Here is a 17689-nt window from a genome sequence, read left to right as displayed (position 1 = left end):
CAGGGAGAGTGATGTTTTTTGTGCCTGCTGGAAGTTGCAGTAAAATTAATGAGCTTTGCGCGAGTTTTTATGGTGAGACAGAGTTTAGCTCTGGAAAATGTCAGGCAAGAAAAACCTCTGCCTCCTGTGCCTCCCTCTCCCAAGGATTACATCAACATCCCACCCCCAAAAACAAGATATCAACAGAGACTGACCCATTGCAGTAAATCAGGGCGGGATGGAAGGGCACAAAACCTGAGCACAACTGGAGACTCCTGGTGTGGAAGGGTTCCCCCCATGCTCTTGCACTGCCCTGTCTTCCACAGGACACTCCAGCAGCTGCTCATCCTGCTCTGTCACAGAGTATTTTCCCACTCACCCACCTCAAGGATCCTCGTCACACATCACTTCAGTGTCCAATTTCTCTGCATGGCAAACAGCCTCCATCTCAGCAGGTGTCTCCACGCTTTTTACAGGACACCTGTCAGCTCTTTTGGCTCCCTGTCCCCTCTGCCTCCTAATTATAAAATTGTGGATTGCTGCAGCTATGGGCTTTTTAAATAATTCTTCTCCTTCTTTTTTTTTTTTTTTTCCTTGTGCACAAAATGTCAAATTGCAGAAATTAAAAATGTAAATGATGGTGTCTAATTAACCAGTTGACAGCAGAGCACAGCTGCGAGTGACAGTGACTGATTACCTTCTGCAAACCTTGTCCTCCAAGACCTGCCTTACCCAGGGGAGGAAGGACATCAAAAATAGCAACTTCCTTAAAGAGACATCACTCTGCAGATGGAGCCTGCTGGGCAATGGTTCTGGGGAATCCAGATCCTATAAATAAAATATAAATATATATATTTACTGGGATAAACCCCCAGTCCTCCTGAGCTCCAGGGTAATGCTGCTGACTCCTAGGAAAAGCAGATTTTTCCCAGTCAGACTGGAGTTGAGGGCTGTTTCCACAAATATCAGGCCAGCTTAAAATATGGGACAAAAATGCTGATCAAGAGAGTTGTTGGGATAGACTGGATTGAGTGGGGAAGGTGAGTAATGTTAGCAGTGAGGTCGGATGTAGTGGTGAGAATGGTGCAAGGATAAATACAAATATCTGGGGGTTTTCTGTGCCTGGGAGTGAAGTCCTGAGCTCTCAGTGGGCAGCGAGGTCTCTCTGGGATGAGAGGCAGGGCTAAAAGCTCTTGAATGTCTGACAAAGTGATCCAGCTTCAATCCAGCTCCTATTGATGGCAGAGGGAAAGTTTACAGGATACTCTTTGGGGCTTCATTCTCTGATTGGGGTGAACACAACACATGTCTGGTGCTCAGGATTAGTGCTCAGTCACGCCCACTTGGGCTAGGTCACCTTTCTTGCTGTAAAAGAAGCCCATGAGCAGATATTTCACTGAGGAACCAGAAAAGCCCAACACTACGTGTGGTTTTTTTCCCTCCTTTTTGTTCGTGGATTTCACTCCTTGAGCTCCTGCCCTTCCCCTCAAGGTACACCTGTGTTTGTGCCCCTCAGGTACTACTCAGACATTGCCAAGATGCCAGCAATCAGTGACCAGGACATGAATGCTTACCTGGCTGAGCAGTCCCGCATGCACATGAACGAGTTCAACACCATGAGCGCGCTCTCCGAGATCTACTCCTACGTGGGCAAGTACAGCGAGGAGGTGAGAGCCTGGGGGCACTTCTGGGGGGCCAGGGGACAGCCCACCCACCCCCATGGGTCACAGAGACCTGGCTGCATCCTGGCTGGGAGGGTGAAGGATTTAAGGAATGAGAAGCAAGGCTTGGCGTTTGGAAAGGGAAGATCTGGGATTTTGGGTCTCCTCGGTTCTCCTCTCGGTTATTTTTGATCCCTGTTATTTTTGTCTCTCTTGTTCAGTCAGGCTTATCTGGTTTGAAGTAGTTGATGGTCAAATGTTAACTCACTGGAGAGGAGCCCTACATGAGCTTTACATCCAAAGTGGCCAAAAGTTGCTTAAGGACTGTGCCCAACATCATTCTAGATACCCTAAAACACCCCAAAATGGTCCAACACAGACTTTAAGGTGTCCAGCATGGTTCTATGTATTGAAGGCTGTGTGAGACCCCTTAGGGCATGTCAAGTGGCATGGCCAGGTGATAGATAAAGCTCATAAATAAATAACTGATCTCCAAGATAAGAGTCTATTTGATTGGTTGCAATCCAGAGGTCTGCATTGAGTCAGATCTAAACCCAAACTCCCTGCCTAGTTCCCTCCTGGCTGACTGATCTGAGCTAAGCCTGGGACCTGCCTTAAAAAAAGCTAACCCTCCTCTGCTGCTCTAAGATGCTGGACTCACTCATTTTGGGGAAAAACCAAAATCCCTCTCACTTCTTCCTCTCTCCTTTTCCAGATTCTCGGAGCCCTCGATCAAGACGACCAGGCTGGGAAACAGAAACTTGCCTACAAACTTGAACAAGTCATAACCCTCATGAGCATAGACAGCTGAGAACTGTCCTGCCAGGGACACCCTGGGAGGGATAAACCAAGTCGTGCCTCACTCAAGATCATCATCTTTACCAAGTGCAAGTTTTGATGGGCTGTAAGCAGAGCCACCCGAACAGCGCTCCTCTCTCCCTCTCCCCCCTCCTCTCTTTTCCTTCTCTTTCCAAATCTATGGACAAAGCGACAGAGCCCCAGGGGTTAAAAGAAAAGACTGCAGAGATGTCTTGGCTCTGGGGCCTTGAAGACATTCGGGTGGAGCTCTCCTTTTCACGGCTTCCCCTCTGCCTTTCGCCCTAAAGAGAAACTATTGAACACACACAAAACCCCCACCAACCTCCCCCAGCATCACATCCTCCCTCTGCAGAGGTGAAACTGGGAGGTAACTTCTGCCATGCTGCTTTAACTGCCCTCCAAGGGCTGTAGCCTCTGGAGAGGACATGGAAATGAACTCAGTATTACTCAAGTGTCCCCGAGGGGAAGGCAGCCTGCCTGCAGGGCTCCTGGAGGGCAGAGCCAATCCAGCTCCTGTCCTGCAGAGCCATTGCAATTCTATCTCTTGATTGAGACCCACTGGGAGAGGAAAATATCCAGAGCAGGACAGCTCTGAGCTGGGGCTCATCCTGCCTGGGATGCTGCTCTCCTGGGGCAGGGAAGGGGTCGAGAGGGGATGAGGAGACCGATGCTCCCCTGCCCATGTGTTCCATATGGTTCTTCTTATTTTTCCTCCGTCTTTCCCGTCGTGTCCTGTTGGTCATAGCACTGCAGCAAAAAGCTCTCTCTGCTCACTGGCATCCTGTCAGTGCTGGTGGTCCTGCTCCTCCTGGCAACAGAGGGCACAGCATCCTCCCCCTCGTTCCCACCTCGGCTTGGAAAGCAGGAGCCACAGGCTTCTGTTTGTTCTAGGCAAGGAGCTCAGCCTCAAAAGAAGAATCAGAAGGATTTTTTTTTTTTTTTTCTTCTTTAAGCTGTTCTTTCCATTTTGTTTCCTCGACTGGAACACAGCTGTTTCCCCACAGTGGAGTATCAGAGGGTTACTGAAATGCTTGCTGTGAAGGGAGGTGGTGCACAGGGCTGATGGTAAAGCCTTCCTTCCAAGCCACTCCTACGAGGAAATGTCACCACACATTTTGGAAGGAAATCTTGGAGGAAATCCAAATGAAACACTGCAAAAAATTCTTCTACCTAGATCCCCCCAGCCGAACTGCCTGTCTTCTGGAGGTCTCTGAACTCTGCTGTGAGCCCATCTGCCTTTTGGTGCCAACTCCTGGCCTTTCCTCTTCTCCATTTCTGGAACCAACAGGCCTTGCTGAAGGCACAGTTGCTGCCTGGGAAGGATTTTATCTCTCTTTGCACTTCTTATCCCTTCAGGGATCGCTGTCACCATGGGACAATTGTGGGGGATCACCCTGTCCCTGTCCCATCCTCTGCTCAGCTTCTCCAGAACATCTCAACTTGTTTCATGGCCAACCAAAGGGGAGTGAGCTCCTGCATCTCTTTTGCCTTCAGCTGTTCCACTCACATGGCTGCCATCCTGGAATACACCATGATTAGAGACTCTTGGGGTGTGGAAAACCTTCCATGTACACCAGGGAGGCAAGAGCTGGGTCAGCATTTGTCCCCCAGACACGAGCAGAGCTCCCTGGCAGATGGAGGAGTGCTGGAGAATCAGCCCACGTCCACCTCACCCCATCCTGGGAGCCACAGCCTGGGGCTGCTCTGCACCTGGGGGGAGGAAGGGGTGCAGGCAGGGTCTGTAAATTGATTACAGAGCGAGTTCTTTTGGGTTTATTGCTGTCCCTTGCTATCAAACCAGAGCCTGTTGGGAGTGACAGACCCTGAGCGTGTGTGAGGGGGGATGTGGGGAGGGTTTCCTTCAGCCAAGCAGATACACACGTAGGCGAGTCCAAAACCACTCAAAGAACAGCAGTCCAAAACTGGACGTGTCTGTGGGGAGAAAACCACCAGATTCACGTTGAAACAGCAAACTTAGGGACACGTCTTGGTTTTAAACCCCCAGACATTTCTCTCTTGATTACAATTCCGATTATTTTGTGCGTGTGCGTGTGTATCTGTGTGCGCGTTCCTTCCTTTTTCTTTTCTTTTTTTTTTTTTTTGTTTTGTTTTGTTTTGTTTTTGGTTCTGCTTGCTTTCTGTTGGATTGCTGAGCTGATGGACTCATCATGCACCTTATGGACATCTCAGCAGTTTGAAGAGGCCTGCGCATTTGGGGATGGTTTGGGTTTGGTTGGTTCTGCCATGGTTCTGTTGATCCATTTTAGTAACGTCGGCGCATGTTCCAGATCCATTGATTATGGCTGTGAAAGTGGGAAGTCCCACCAGAGCCAGTGGTAAGAAAATGACAGCAAACAACAACACAAACACAGTATTTTTTATAAGTACGTAAACTTAAAAAAAAAAAAAAAAAAAAAAAAAAAAAAACGGAAAAAATTAAAATAAAAAAGGAAGAAACCAAAGGTTTTGACAAACAAAGTGCCACAAAAGATAAATATGGACCCTATTGTCATGCCTTGTACTCACAGCTGGATGGTAGGAGTCTAAGGACAAAGAGCTGGCTTGGAGGGAAGCGGTTATGAGTGATGGGCGATCCTGCCTGGACATGCGCACATGAGAGGAAGAAGAAGCTGTTTAACTAAAAAAAAAAAAAAAAAAAAAAAAAAAAGTATCAAAACGAACTGGTGTGATCCTGCTCTGTTACTGAAGTCAGAGGAACACCACAGGGGAAATCTGAGACTCACCCTGTTTCTTTTCGATGTTTTCAGGGCTGTGTTTTTGGTTTGTTATGGTTGTTTTCCATGGTTGTTATTTTATTTCTTCTTGCTGGTACGGAGTTTTTCATCTGTATATTATATATATATATTTTTCAAGAAAAACTTGAACACCTCAGAGACACTGAGAATGAAACACTTAGGGGAAATGGGAAGCTCCAGGAGATTGGTGTCTTAACCCTTTCCAACTTCCCATTTAGGCATTTCTGCTTTCTCTCCACCCTCTTCTTTCCCCCATGCCCAGGATTTGAAAGAAAATCTGCGTTGTGCTTCTCTTTCATCTCCTTTTTCTTTTCCTTTTTGTCTTTCTGTTTCTCTTTATTTTGGTGTTTGAGCTGGATTTGCTTTTTTGCTTGGAAAATGTGCCAGAATTGTGATGTAAATGCGTGGGCTTCCTCCCCTGTCCCCTTCAGTGCCCTTCCCATTTCCAACCAGTGTCCCAGAATCCCCCAGTCTATGAGAAGTCTTGGCATCTTTCTTCCCAGCCTCACCTGTTGAGCTAACTATTTTTTAAGTGCATGTAAAATACAACTAAAAACAAAGACACAAGCAGAAGAATGAGCCCTACTACAACACGGATGCTTTCTTTTCCTTTGATTTCTTTTCCCCCACCTCCCTTTCCACACTTGACCAAAAATTCCTGATAAATAAGATGTGTCCCACACTGTTTTTCAAGCCAGATGGAGACAACTGGAGCCAAAGTTCCTAGAAGCCCATGGACAGGTTCCTAATATCCAGAATATTCCAGATGACAGGATGATCTTTATGAGCATTTCTCAAACACTGCAATCAAATAATTAATGTTGACACCTGTAGCACCATCAGAAACAGGGGAAAAGGAGCTCATGAGGACTCTCTGAGATTCTATGGAGAGAGGCAAGATTATTTCTTCACTGCAGGGTTTGCTTTGGGACTTTGCCAGTGGGTTGGAGGAACAGAGGGTGAATCCCTCTGCAAGCACCTCGTGTCCTCCCTGTGAGTGGGACTCAGCTGTCAGTGACAGTGATCTGAGACCTGATCCATCATTCCATGTGCTGGTGCAGACTGAGCCTTCCAGTGAACACCAGGCTGGGGAAGTTTGTGTGTGTCTGGAAGGAGGTGTTGGACGTTGTTTGCCTTCCAACGACAGCGCAGGAGAATGATCGAGGAGAAATTCAGCCCCCTTCCTCTCATAGAGTACAATCATAGAATCATTTGGGTTGGAAAAGACCTCGAAGATCACAGAGTCTGAATGATAAAACATGCCCCAGTCCTTCTCTTCCCACTCTTCATCCTGTCCTGAACATATCCAAAGGTTTGGTCCAACCCAGCACACATCAGCTTTGCTCCATTAGATAAGAGGGCTATGCCAGTTTTCATCCCTGCTGTTGTCTTATCTTGCATCTTTGACACTGAAGACCCTAGAATTTATTGGGTCATGAAGAAGATTTACCAGCAAAATTTTGCTTGGTAATTACTTAGATTGAAAAGTGATTACCAAAGTTTCCTGATCTTGTGCATTCACCCACAGGAAAATGTTTGCCATGAAGAGAATGAGACCAAGAAAATCAGATATTTGTCATTATTTTTAATAATGCTGTTAAAAACCAATAGAACAAATTTGAAGAGTGCAATCAGTGGTCAGCATTCCTGCTGAGTCCCCTCTGATTTTCCTGGAGTCTGGAATGCCTGTGAGGTAAAAAACCAAGCACACAACAGCCAATATCAGAAGGACAATTGTTCAGAACTAAGTCAAAACATGAAATGTAGATCTGTCCTTCCCCAAGGCTTTATGAAGTGCTCTGAGAAGAGACACTGCTATGTGGGAGACTCTTCCAAAGGAAGATTGGAAACCTGGAAGGACTCAGTCCCAGAGCTCTGCTAAGTGGGACATACATTTGTGTCTGCACAAAGGACACTCAGAATCATGGAATCACAGAACGGTTTGGGTTGGAAGGGACCTTAAAGATCATCTTGTTCCAACCCCCTGCCATGGGCAAGGACACCTCCCACTGTCCCAGGCTGCTCCAAGCCCCATCCAACCTGGCCTTGGGCACTTCCAGGGATCCAGGGGCAGCCACAGCTTCTCTGGGTGACCACACGGCCTCGGTGATTCCTGATTGCTCTGTGCATTTGATAAGTAGTGAGAGTTGTCCTCCAGAGCAGGTGCAGGTTTTGGGATGTCCTCACTCTTGCCATCCAAAGTTGGTGTGCTCTGGAGCAGGAAATTATTGAAACACGTGAACCTCAACATCATGGTGTGAACCTCAACTTCCTGCCCATTCCCAGCCTGAATTTTCCTGCTTTGCAGCAGGTGCAGCTTCCATTTTAGGGTAGTGTTTGGTCTGTGGAATTCTGCAGTTTTCCCTCACCTCTGTGACTGTGCAATGCCCCTTTCTCCAAAAAAATCATGTTGTCTTACTGGGAATAACTGTTTTGTGGAGAATGCTTTGAAAACAGAGCTTGTCAACCATGTTTTATTTGGGATGGCTCAGTTCTCTACACTTGGAGAACCCAAGGGGACACAGGCTTACAGCAAAAAAAAAAAAAAAATTGTAGAAAGATGTCAAAAAAAAAAAAAGTTTAAAAAAAGGAACAGAATTTACACTTGGAAAAATAAACCCACCAAGGACCCCACTGAAGTTATAAAGCTGCTTAGTCTAATCAACCTGTCACGTGTGTGATTTCTGTTGTCGTCGTTGTTTGTTCATTGTTTGGTTGGTTTTGTTTGGGTGGTTTTTTGTTTGGTTGTTTTGTTTTCTTTTTTTAATCTTCTGTTCTAAAAAATGGAGAGTTTACCTCAAGAAATTCTTTCTGCTTGGAAACAGATCACCTCAAGGATGCTCACAGCAGAGAGCAGTGTGCAGGGAAGCTCAGCAAAGCAAACTTGGGTGTGAAAAACAGAGGGAAAACCAGGACATTGAGGCTCTTTTCAGCATTCCTGTCTCTTACTGGTGTGGTCTGGCATTCCCCAGTGGAGAAGTTGCTGTTCACTTTCAGATAGACTGAGGCACAAGAGCCAGTTGGAGAAATCGAGGCACATGTCCAAGCTTGAAGTCCTTTCTGAAATATCTTAAGAGAAACTTGGTGTTATTTAAACTTTCTATGCTGCTCTTTCTCCGTTCCCTGGAGAAATTCCACTTTCCAGCCCAGGCTGGGGTAAGGAAACAGAGAGATTAGGTGCTAGCTAAATGCTCCCAGTGTTTTCCCCAAGGAATTGAGAGGCAACTGGATTATTTAAGGTCACAAGAGAGGCCCTTCCTTGTGTCTGACCCCGTGTCTTGGACATACATGTGAGCCCAGAAGTCTCATTCTCTGTTTTGCTAAAGCTTCCAACTTAAAAATCAATGGAAAGACATTTCCTTTCACCACAGTGTTACTAACAGCCTCGAAGAGATGTCAAGACAGCATTAGAAAGGAGGTTGGGATCCTTTTTCTTAGGTTGTTGTTGTTGTTGGTTTGATTTTCTTTTGAATTGATCCTAGTTAAAAAAGAAAGAAATAAAATCTATACTATTTAAATTGGAATCCCGTTGTTACTTGGTAAAGGCAAAGCTTCTGTACCTTTGTTATAATTAATTGTATACCTGTGTATGTAAATATAAGGCATTCCTATTTTGCAGTCCAGAACAAAAAAAAAAAAAAAAAGAAAAAAAGAAAAAAAACCAACTATTTGTAATATAGAATAAAGTTTATTAAAAAAAAATAAAGACATAAAAATGCCCCAGGCTGTGATTGCTGCTTTCTGTGTCAAATGGGAGTGAAGTGAAGTCAAGGAAAAGCTCCTTCCTTCCTTCCTTCCTTCCTTCCTTTCCTTCCTTCCTTCCTTCCTTCCTTCCTTCCTTCCTTCCTTCCTTCCTTCCTTCCTTCCTTCCTTCCTTCCTTCCTTCCTTCCTTCCTTCCTTCCTTCCTTCCTTCCTTCCTTCCTTCCTTCCTTCCTTCCTTCCTTCCTTCCTTCCTTCCTTCCTTCCTTCCTTCCTTCCTCCCTTCCTCCCTTCCTCCCTTCCTCCCTTCCTCCCTTCCTCCCTTCCTCCCTTCCTCCCTTCCTCCCTTCCTCCCCTTTGTTGCCATCACTCTTTTCCTTTCCTTGTCACACAAAAAGACATTTATTGGATTTTTGGATCAGACAGGTTATTCCTTTCCATTTGCTTTTGGGGTGTCATCAGCTCTATTAGGAAAAAAAAAAGGTTGACAAGCTCACGAATTCAGGAATACTACAAAAGGAACCATGCATGAGGTTTGTGGAAAGCAATCAGATTTCTACAGTCTCAACTCCATGGAGACCATGAAAAGGGAGTGAGAGAGAGGATTTCAAAGAGGGAAAGGAGTTGAATGAAGCTCTGACAGCTCCAGCCTGGTACTGCTCAGCAATGCCTGGGTACCTATAGAAGAGCAGCACAGGTACACCTGTAAGTGACCACCTCCAGCCATGGAAATGAGACATCTCTGTCCAGCTGCTCCTTGGGACACAGGAAAAGGCTTGGGGCTCAAATCACTGCCATCAATCCCAGCAGCAGCTCAGCCAGGCCCAGCAGAGCAGGGTGTCACCCACACCAGCATCCCCACCACACCCTCCTGCCTGCAAGGTGAGTTGCAGGAATTGATGCTAAAAAATTTTGTGTGCAAGGAAGAGCTTCAGGTTTCAGTTCTTCTGAATTATCAGTGAGATTAGGGTAAAATCCAAAAGCACCTCTAAATAAAGAGTTACTAAGTATTTTGTTTTTCAGGGCATTGTTTAAACCTGAACTAAAATATCTCAGTATATCCTTTCAGACAAAGTGGTTTTATTTACACTTCCACCAGAATAGTTTTAGGCTGTGTCTCCGCCAGAAACTGTGTAACAAAAGAGAGAATGTCCCTGTAGAAATAACAGCTTCCATGTCAGTAAGACCAGGCAGGAAAAGGAAAAGGTGGAGAGGAACCTGAGGCACGAAGAGGTGAAATGGATTGCCTGGAATCACAGAAGCAAAGCTCTCTGCAGCCCAGTACCAATCCCAGCCCACCCAGTCACTGTTTCTGTGACTGGTCACAGCTGTGTGTTACAGATTTGGGAGAATCCATAGGGCAAGGCATGGTTGGGACCAATATTGTGACCCTGTTGATACATCCTGGACCAGTTTCCTCTTGTCTTCCATGCCAAGACTGGGAAACAACAAAACACCAACTATTCCCACAAAAACACCCTTCCAAATATTAAATGGAGCTGCAATTACTGAGCACAGCCAAGCAAACCGACTCCAGGCTTGTGGTAACTCCCTGTTGTCAGCTGGAAAATGTTTGTTTTGGGGGGGATTGCATGTGTGGGCTCTGCTCAGCTGAGAATTTGATGAAAGCTGCAAGAGTAGGAGGGAGGAGGAAAACCTCTGACATGGATCTGTCTGCAGCAGGACAGGGCATCACTGCTGGGACACTGGAGAGTCTGGGACCTTGGCTGTGGTCACATGTGTGTGACAGGGGCAACAGCCTCTTCTCCCAGTTCCAGCTCTCAAATGAACTAAGCTGGATATTCTAGGCCAAGTAGGTATTTACAAAGCAGGCAGGAGCCACCTTCTCATCATTAGAGTTGGAAAAGCACTCTAAGATCACCAAATTCAATTGTTAACCCAGCCCTGCCAAGCCACCACGTCCCCAAGTGCCACATCCTTTCCCTAAAGTCACTGATGTTTCTCTGTCCATGCTGGATTCTCCCTCCCACAAGCTACAGAAAAGAGGCATTTTCAAAACTTTCCTGCTTTTATGGTCCATGAAAAATCACAGCCATTTCCTGCACCTCAATCCTTGCCTTCTTCCAGCTCCTCCCCTGAGGAAATGATGACCATTTGCTTCAGGTCTGTGACATCCCTGGTGTAAATAATATCCCCTAAGTGTCCCATGGAAACCTGGCAGGGGAGAAGGTCCTGCAAAGCTCAGAGATGATTTTATCTCCCAGGTAAAAGCTGGGAACCCCTCTGCAGCTCAGCTTCCCAAAGCAGTCCCAGATGTCAGCTGAGAAGGACCATTTCCAGCACCCTGGGGAGGATTCCATTTGCCTTTATTATTTCCAGTTTCCTGCTTTCTGACTCTTCCCAGGTTCAGCTGCCTGGATTGCATTAAGATGTTCCCCTCACCATTCCCCACCCTGGGGGTTTTCTGGTTCAGCAGAGAGTAACTCCAGCACCAGCTCTCTCTGGATATCACTTGTCCAAGGGATGCCTTCCCCGTGCTCAGCCCCAGCTGCACCTCACCAAGGTGGTGACAAGGATAGGGACCATAACTCTGAGTCCCTTGCCCTGCCACCTTCCCTGCCAAGGTGTTCCAGCTTATTGAGTGGCTAGAAAACCATCCTGGGATCAAAGAGACTTTATTCATAAAATCACAGAATGGTTTGTGTTGGAAGGAAGCTTAAAGATGATCCAGCTCCAGCTGCTGCCATGGGCAGGGACACTTCCCACCAGATCAGGTTGATCAGAGCAGGATTTCTGCAAAATCGCCCCTTCTGATGAGGAGTTTTCTGAGTGGCCATGGGTGTTTTCTCCTGTGGGGCTTGTCCTGTCTCTCTGTGCAGCCACCAGTGAAAATCGAGCACTTCCAGGATCCAATTCATCTCAGATCAGTGACTGACAGAGGGAAATGCTGTTTCCTCTGGCTGGCTCCAGGGAGGAGCTCACCCAGCTGCAGAGGATTGCACTGTGCTTTTCCAAAGCCAGGTGGGATGAATCCCAGCAGTGGCTTTTCCTTGACCCTTTTTGCTGTAATTGTTTTAGGAAAACTCTCTTGTTATACACACAGCAGAGCCCTGAACTTCTCTGCCATGTGCTGTGTGCTCCCACAATGCAGCATTTGGGAGGAAAGCAGGAATCAATTTGGTCTTTTGCCTTCAGCTAAGACATTCAAGGCGGAAAAAAAATTGAGAGAGGAACAACTGTTTTATTAATATTAGTTTTTATTATTATTATTATTATTATTTACCCCTTTGAATTTCCTGCCTTCTCATAAATTCTAATGGGAAATGTACTCGCTGACCTTATAACTCCCCAAACCAAACACGATGCCAAGATTTCTCCACAGGCCAGCTTTCCTTCAGTTTGCCATATGGGCTGCAGCCCTCGTTCCTACAGCACAGGCAGGCAGGTCAGCACTTAGCCACAACTCATGACACACAAACATGTTGTGGGCAGGAACATGACAAGCAGAGAACACCAGCAGGCACCGTGTTTTTCCTGCCTACATCTGTGCTAGTAAATAAAAGGAGGTCAAGGTGGAGTACCAGGCTCTGTGCTGAGTTTTCTGTGGTGTTCAGCAGGTACCCAGTACAATTTTGGATGATTTTCTCCCAGAAAATGGCCAGCCACAGCTTGGGATGAGAATCTATAATGGATTTTTTTTTTCCCTTCATGGATAAAAATGAATCCAGTCTGGCTCTCTCTGTTCCATAGGCTCTAAGACACTGTGGCTTCAGAGGGCCAAATATACAGGGCTAGAAAAAAAAAAAAATACTGGGAAAAGGTTTGCTGGCTCAGGAGGTGTTTGTAAAAAAATGTGGGAAAAGAAGGTGGTTTAAAGGTTCAGTCTGTTCTGACTGTGAGAGCGTGGTGTTTAATTGTTTGGGGCTGGTGGGGAAAGAGAATGAGCCCTAAGAAATGGTCTGAAGTTGGATTTAAGTTTTGAAATGCAGAGTTTGGGGGCAGAGAGAGGATGCCAGAGGGAAATCTATCCACTGGAAAAAGTGCTGTGTCCCAGGACATCCCAGCTTTGTGTCAGACATCACTGCTTGGTGTCAAGTTAGTCCTGGCCGTGGTGTCCTGTTGAGCTGGAGGAGCACTAGGGTGCCAAAATACAGACCCTGAGGTACCATCAGGACCTGTTCTTGTCTGAAATGTTATGGACCAGGACCACAGGTGTGGAATTGAGCCAGATCTCACGTCCTAGATCAGGACTGGTGGCTCTGAGTTGGGTTTTGCTCATCTGCAGTTCAGGACAAACCTGCAGGCAGCTCTCAGCCCTTGGGAAGAACCAAAAGGAAAATCTCCAGGGCTCACCAGGGTCACCTCAGGGGCCATGCCACGGCTCTCCCTGTGCTCTTTCCTGGTGATGAATGACTCTGAAAGAAGAAGTGCAGACACTGATCCAATTACAATAACAGCACCAAGTTTGCTCTGTGCTTTCCCAGTGCCCCAGTGAGCCAGAATCCAGGGAAACTGCCTCATAAACCTGCCCTGCTTTGCATTAGCAAAGGCAATGTGATTAACTCCCAGCAGGAGCAAGGCACAGCTCCCAACTCCAGCTCCACTTCCACATCAGAGTGAATTGGATCCAGAAGAGGCAGCTGTGAGTTATGGGGCTGGAATTCCATCAAGGGCTTCTGGGGAGGTCACAAACCACCCAACAGCTCTCACAGCCTCCCCCCCTCTTCCCATGCACCGTCCCCAAACAGAATTACAGCCCCATAATTCAAAGGGGCTCTGTGTGTCTGCAGGAGGACAAATGCAAGGAGCCATCTGGGGCTGTAAATCCATCCCTTTTCCTGCCATTCTTCCATCTGCACAGGATGGGGCTTCCAGGCTTCACCCAGGGCTCCTCACTTTCCCCACCCATTCAATTTTCATCTCCTTTCTCTTTCTTTTCCTTCTTAATAGAGACATGAAAGCAGTGGGTGCTGACCACTCACACCCAACCTCCTTCCCTCCACCCTGGAGAGTGAGAGCAGCACTCACTCTACTCCTCAATCCTATTTATTCACAACCCAATTCCCTGGCACAAGCCAGATTGAAAACATCCAACCCACATTAAACTTCCTCACTGAAAACATTACCCTGATTCTTTTCAAGTTGGGCCAAACAAGGTATTTTCCCTTAATTGAACTGTTTTTGATGGTTTAGGGGACAAGGAGGGGCTTGGGGACACCCCTTTATAAAAACAATTGTAAAAAATTATTATAAAGCATTTATAAATTTGCTGGCATTTACACACAGGTATTTACAAGCAGAAAGCCAGTCTGGAATATTTCAGCATTAAAATTCAGATAAAACAAAGTGATCCCAACCTTGTTCTGTTTGTGGGGTGTTTTGGGCACCCTGGGCTTCAGAGCTGCTCCATGTTTCCCAAAGATTCCCTTCAATTGTTGGCAAACCAGACTGCAAATCCTCTGGAAGTTAAAGCTGGGAGGCATCATAAAATACCCTCAGCACTAAATCAGCAAGAGGAAAGTAAAGTCCAGAAAGGAAAGATGTTCTAGGGTCAGGCACAAAGCTGAGACTAGAAGATGTTGGTCACCCCATCTCCTCTACCAAACCTGCTGGTCAGTCTGGGTAAATAAGATAAAACTGGGTTTGGGCACTTCATATTTTCTCAATATCCCTTTTTCTCCTTCCACCAGAACTTTTACAACCTCCTGCATTCAGGAATTTGCTGTGATAGGTCCAGAAGCAGGACCTGGCAGTGCTGGACATGCCGAGGTGAGAAATGGCAGGGCAGCATTTCTCAGTGACTCAGGGATTTCTGCACCTTCTCTGTCATTTCTGTGACCCTTCATGTATTTTATGATATAAATGATCACCAACCCCTCTGAAGACAGGAGAGAGTTGTACCCATGTCAAACCACAGTGAAACCAGCAGCAAATTTGCCGTGGTTTTTTTTAAACTTAAATGTTCCTATGAGCTCAAAGCTGAAAAGCCAAAGGGTTTGTGGTGCTCTGACTTAGGCAGCAGCTCCAGAACACTTGGAATGGTTTTTCCTGACAAGTGGTACAAATTTTGAGGGTACCTTGTGCTGCTGACTCTGAAAACAGCACTCTGGGAAGGTTCTTTCACCAGTCAAAAATACAGGTGGGGTCATATGTGGGCTCTAAGCCATATAACAAACCCCAAAGTGTTATGGGGCAGAACATCTGGGAACAAATGGATTAAAATAACTCTGAACTCTTAAAAATACAACTGATAAGAAACTAGCAAAAGTCGTGGTGAATCCCAGCAGAAAAGTGCTCTGTAAACTGGATTGTGATCAGCCTTGTGGTATAAATATTTCATATATATGTATAAATTTTTTAATTACTAAGGTTACCCCATGTAATATTTGACAATTCAGCCCCTTTGGGAAGTTGACTGTAAGGGAAAGGAATAAAACATTGTTCCAGATTTCTAGCCTGGGGAATTGTCTTAGAGGTTTGTTGTGGTTTACTTTTTTTGCCTTGCTATTTCTTGCCCCCCTTTAGAAATCTATAATTTTTCTTCCTTAGGACAGAATTTCAATTATCAGAAGGATAATGCCATTGGGAGGCACTGAATATCCTTGGAGATAAATCTAGCTGGGACTTGTCAATGCACTATCTGAAGCAGCCTGACAGCAGAGGTCTTCTAAAGCTTAGATTACTCTTAAAAATAATAATAAAAAAACCCAATAATCAGTGTGCCTTTCAGAGAGGGAATGAAAGGGGTGGGAAGGAGGTTGTTTTTTGAATTGCTACATTCAACTGCAAAAGAGGATGATGAAAGAAAAGAAAGTATGTTAGGGACACCCAAACTGCTGCACCTGACTGAGAAAATGTCTAGATAAACTTCTAGCCACACCTGTAACCACCTTTAAGCCTGCTGGATATTTTCATCAGCCAGCTGAAAGTTTCTTGTTGAATCTTCCCTCATGAGAGGGTTGAATGAGAGCCATGAAAGCTGCAGGAACCCACATGGAGTGGAGAACACTGTGACAGCTCTAGAGCAGTCCTGAGCACACAGGAGCTTTCATTTGGTGTTTACTCATTCTTAAAAAAACAGGATTTTCAAGGTAAGGCTACCTTCCCTCTGGGAGAGATGGGATTGTTCAGCCTGGAGAAGGAAAAGCTCCAGGGAGATCCTATAAAAAAATCCCAGTGCCTGAAGGAGGGAACTATGATAAGGATGTGGAATGACAGGACAAGGAGCAATGTCTTTAAAATGACCTGGGGCAGGTTTGGATTAGATATTAAGAAGAAATTATTCCCTGTGAGGGTGGGGAGGCCCTGGCACAGGGTGCCCAGAGAAGCTGTGGCTGCCCCTGGATCCCTGGAAGTGTCCAAGGCCAGGTTGGACAGGGCTTGGAGCAACCTGGGATGGTGGAAGGTGTCCCTGCCCAAGGCTGGGGGTGGCACTGGCTGATCTTTAAGATCTCTTCCAACCCAACCCATTCCATGATTTTGTGATCCTGTGACTCATTCCACGTCCTGTGACCAGGATGATCTGGCACAGCTCTGCCTTCACTGCTGACCTCTCACACTCACCTGACGAGTTTACCTGCCTTAGACCTCCAGAAATGGCCTGAAGGACTCACCTGTGGCTGCTGCCTGAACTGGGGGCTGGAGGATCTCTTGAAGGCTCTCAGAGATCAGACACACACGGCCCAAATTCCACTGAGCCCCTTTCTCTGCTCACATCTGGTTATCTTCAACACAATCTGCTTCAGCACAGCCTCAGCAGTGCTGGGGTTAGGGGCGTGCTGAGAAGATCCCTCTAATCTATTCCAGAGGCTCAAAGGAGCCGTGGATGCTCCTTGGCAGATGATTTCAGATTAGCTGGGACCATTTCAAAGATGTCACCACCCAGCCAAAATAGCCATGGAGTCATTGAGTGGCTTGGGTTGGAAGGGACCTTAAAGATAATTGAGGAGAAGAGGAAGCAAATATTCAGATATCACCCATAAGACACTGCAGACCTTGCCTTCCATGAAGAAGGGTATTTATGGACATGTTCTGTGCCTTCAGAAGTCATCAAGAGGTAGGACTGCAGGACCATCCATGCTCCATCTATTCTCCACAAGCAGTTCCTTTCAGCAGTCTGAATCTAGACAAAAGTGACAAAGAAAATAAAATCTTTATTTTTGAAGCATGGGCTGACCCTAAGGCATTATACATGGCCAGTTTATGACAGATTTGGACTTTAAAATTGTATTTTTTTCAGTCACTGTTGCAACTGAACAGGCATTTTCACACTAAATCATTGGCTTTCAACTCCTCTCTTTTTTTTTTAAATTAGTCAGCTTGCTTGGGAGTGGGATTTCTGCAGTAAGGTGTTTGTACCATTGCCAAGATCTCCTTTAAATATTTTCAGGATAAATACCTGCCACAGAAAAGTGTGTACAGCTCTAGGCACATGGCCAAAGTCTTTGAATATTCACAATTAGCAAAAAGAAAAGAAAAAAAAAAAAAACTTTCCAGTCGGGAAGCAGAAACAAAAATCATGATTGAAACATTAAATGCAGAACAAACCATCATTGCTTTTTGTAGCAATTTGAACCCTAAAAATCCTGTTCACAGAAATGCTGGAGAAAATGTGACATAATTCACAGGAAAAATGGCAAATTCTCAGTCTGGGGGATGAATTAAACCTCCAAAATAATCTGTCCAGTCTCACAGTTCAAGCCTGCATGGGGCCAGCAGCAATTTTTGGAGGATGAAACTTTGACTTGAGACTTTTTTCAGGGTTAGATTTTGGCTTCTTTAAGAACAGCAGATATTTCCTAGGGATGGGAATC

The 17689-nt window shown here is 45.8% G+C and overlaps 1 protein-coding gene across 4 annotated transcripts in view; it reads left to right on the top strand.

The window, feature by feature from the left end:
• PLXNA4 (plexin A4) overlaps positions 1-8934 on the top strand; it is a 429648-nt gene extending 420714 nt beyond the window's left edge. For all 4 annotated transcript variants that reach the window (XM_088165989.1, XM_088165988.1, XM_014882536.2 and 1 more), the window contains exons 31-32: positions 1496-1646; positions 2356-8934. In XM_088165989.1, the coding sequence (XP_088022115.1) occupies positions 1496-1646; positions 2356-2451 (247 nt within the window). In that variant the 3' untranslated portion in view covers positions 2452-8934. The remainder of the gene's footprint in view (positions 1-1495; positions 1647-2355) is intronic.
• The last annotated feature ends 8755 nt before the right edge of the window (positions 8935-17689 follow it).

Source organism: Sturnus vulgaris, chromosome 5, assembly GCF_052056855.1.
Source record: "Sturnus vulgaris isolate bStuVul1 chromosome 5, bStuVul1.hap1, whole genome shotgun sequence".
NCBI classification, from domain to species: Eukaryota; Metazoa; Chordata; class Aves; order Passeriformes; family Sturnidae; genus Sturnus; species Sturnus vulgaris.
This window is presented reverse-complemented; position numbering and strand designations above follow the sequence as displayed.